Source organism: Octodon degus, unplaced genomic scaffold (genome assembly GCF_000260255.1).
Source record: "Octodon degus isolate 3935 unplaced genomic scaffold, OctDeg1.0 scaffold00040, whole genome shotgun sequence".
In the NCBI taxonomy this organism is placed as follows: domain Eukaryota; kingdom Metazoa; phylum Chordata; class Mammalia; order Rodentia; family Octodontidae; genus Octodon; species Octodon degus.
In genome coordinates this window covers 15942987-15945300 of record NW_004524616.1, presented here as the reverse complement: position 1 = coordinate 15945300, position 2314 = coordinate 15942987, and the positions used below count along the sequence as shown (strand labels likewise).

Here is a 2314-nt window from a genome sequence, read left to right as displayed (position 1 = left end):
TCTACAGTCTCACTACATAGATCAGATTTATAGTGAGTTATCCTTCTGTTTTCAGCCTCCCAAGCGCTGGGATTACAGGCATGTAACAAATTGTTTTAAACATAACGCTTATACTTGTTTTAAACATAACTTTATTTATTTTTTATTTTTTTTAAGGAACCGGGGCTTGAACCTCAGGTCCTTGCGCTTGCCAGGGAAGCACTTATTCTACTGAGCTATCTCCCCCGACCCTAAACATAACTTTAGTTTACACTTAAGTCTGTCCTTTTTTTTTTTTTTTTGGCGGAACCAGGGATTGAACTCAGACCCTTGGGCTTGTCAGGGAAGCACTTACTCCACTGAGCCATCTCCCCAGCCCTGTCTGTCCTATTGATGATCCTGTTGCTAATATTTTCCATCCCCCTCTTTTCCCTTTATTCTTAGCATTTTGTTTTCTTCTTTTATTATTATTCTTCTCTTGGTTGACAACAACAATGTGAATATACTATGGATTAGGTGATGCTACTACAGCAGGTTGAAAAAAGTCAGAATTGTATTTTTTAAGCAAATTTTTAAAAATATTTGGTAACAGTATGGTGATGAAGTTTTGAATAAATAATAAAACTAAGGTATTATGTTTTAGAGTTGTACATTTTATATGTCAGAAATTTGCCATGATCTATTCAAGTTTTAAATAATTTATATATGAATTATATGAATGGTCTTCAGGTAAGGAAGTAATGATCTTTAAGAACCAGACATTCCCCATCAATATCTTTTAATTGTTTTGTTTAAAAAAGAAATACATGTTTATCAGTACTAACTGTTTGATATTTATGCAGAATTTTATATAGATAGGGCCAGAGAGATAGCTCAGTAAATAAGCACTTGCCTGTCAAGTGCAGGGTCCTGAGTTCAATCCCTGGCACCAGGAAAAAAAAAAACCAAACCAGAATTTTATATGGAATTTTTAAGTGTTATTACTGGATATGTATTAAAATGACAAAAATTAATGAGAATATATTTTGTTTTGATTCCCATTCACAGCTGATAAAATACTGGGAGGCTTTCCTGCCTGAGGCCAAAGCCATTGCCTAACAGGAGGACTGTCCCACTGAAGACAACGCGGATTTGCAGATGTGGCCAGTCATCCTGACTGCACGTGAATCACTCAAACCATCCAAATAAACCACTCTATATTTTATGAATTACATGTGGTTTTTTACAAATAAATAAATATATATATACACACACACATATACACACATATGCACACTCTGACATTTTATTACAAGCTGCATGTCCTGACCATCTCTGAATTAAGTGGACTGTGGCATGACATTCTGCAATACTTTGCTGAATTGAACACTATTGTGTCTTAAATACTTGCACTAAAATGTGCACTGCAAGGCCAGAAAATTTTACAATATTTTTTCTTTATAATGTGTTTAGTAGTATGTTTACCCTCTTGGTGAAATCAATGCATTATTGTTCGCTTTTACATTCCTGTACAGAAATTATGATTTTGTGATCACAGTAATAAAATGTTATTCCTTGTGAAGTATTAGTTATAAATTATTTGAGTATATAAAGACATTAGGAATATTTTTAGTAGAAGAAACTTTTCTAAATGTATATAGTTGATAATGATTCCTTAAGTATTTTAGCTGACAGAAAAAGATGAACTCATGTTATAAAATGACTGATGTGTTTTCCTGTGAAAACATAAAGAACATTTATCTCTTGCTTTAGGTAAAGAAGACAGTACTTGTCTTCATTTGTTTAATCCACCCATTTTAAGAAACTCTGTGTATTAGGAAGAAATTTGCTTATGTGTTTGTTATAAATTCTGTGGGGTTTTCTCATTTTATATTGTTATTTGCAAAATCTAAAAAGTTGCATTATTTATCCCCCCCCCCCAATATCTCTGTGCAGTTCAGGCTGCCCTTTTGCTCACTTTGTATCCCCGGTTGGTCTCAGACTTGTAGTGATCCTCCTGCCTCAGCCTCCCAAAGTGCTGGATGACAACCAGTTGCCTTTTTGCTTTTTAAAATAAAAGCAAGTCATCTGTGGTTACAGGTGATGCAGTGGTAACATGCTAAAATAGAGCATGATTTGATGAATAACCAAGGATGGCACAAATTTGAAGTAAAGTGAAATTTATTTTGTCTCAGCAGCCTTCTCCTTTTACTTTCAGACATAATCTAGCTATGTAGTTTATTCTGGCCTTGAACTCAAAGCAGTCCTCCTGCCTCAGCTTCCTTAGTGCTGGGATAATGGATATGTACTGCCACACTTGGCTGTTTCCCTTTTTGAATCCTGTTTAGGTTACTGT

The 2314-nt window shown here is 34.6% G+C and overlaps 1 protein-coding gene across 1 annotated transcript in view; it reads left to right on the top strand.

Moving 5' to 3' along the window:
* Snx2 (sorting nexin 2) overlaps positions 1-1543 on the top strand; it is an 85666-nt gene extending 84123 nt beyond the window's left edge. Inside the window, exon 15 of the mRNA XM_004631335.2 lies at positions 1027-1543. Within this exon, the coding sequence (XP_004631392.1) occupies positions 1027-1077 (51 nt within the window). The 3' untranslated portion in view covers positions 1078-1543. The remainder of the gene's footprint in view (positions 1-1026) is intronic.
* The last annotated feature ends 771 nt before the right edge of the window (positions 1544-2314 follow it).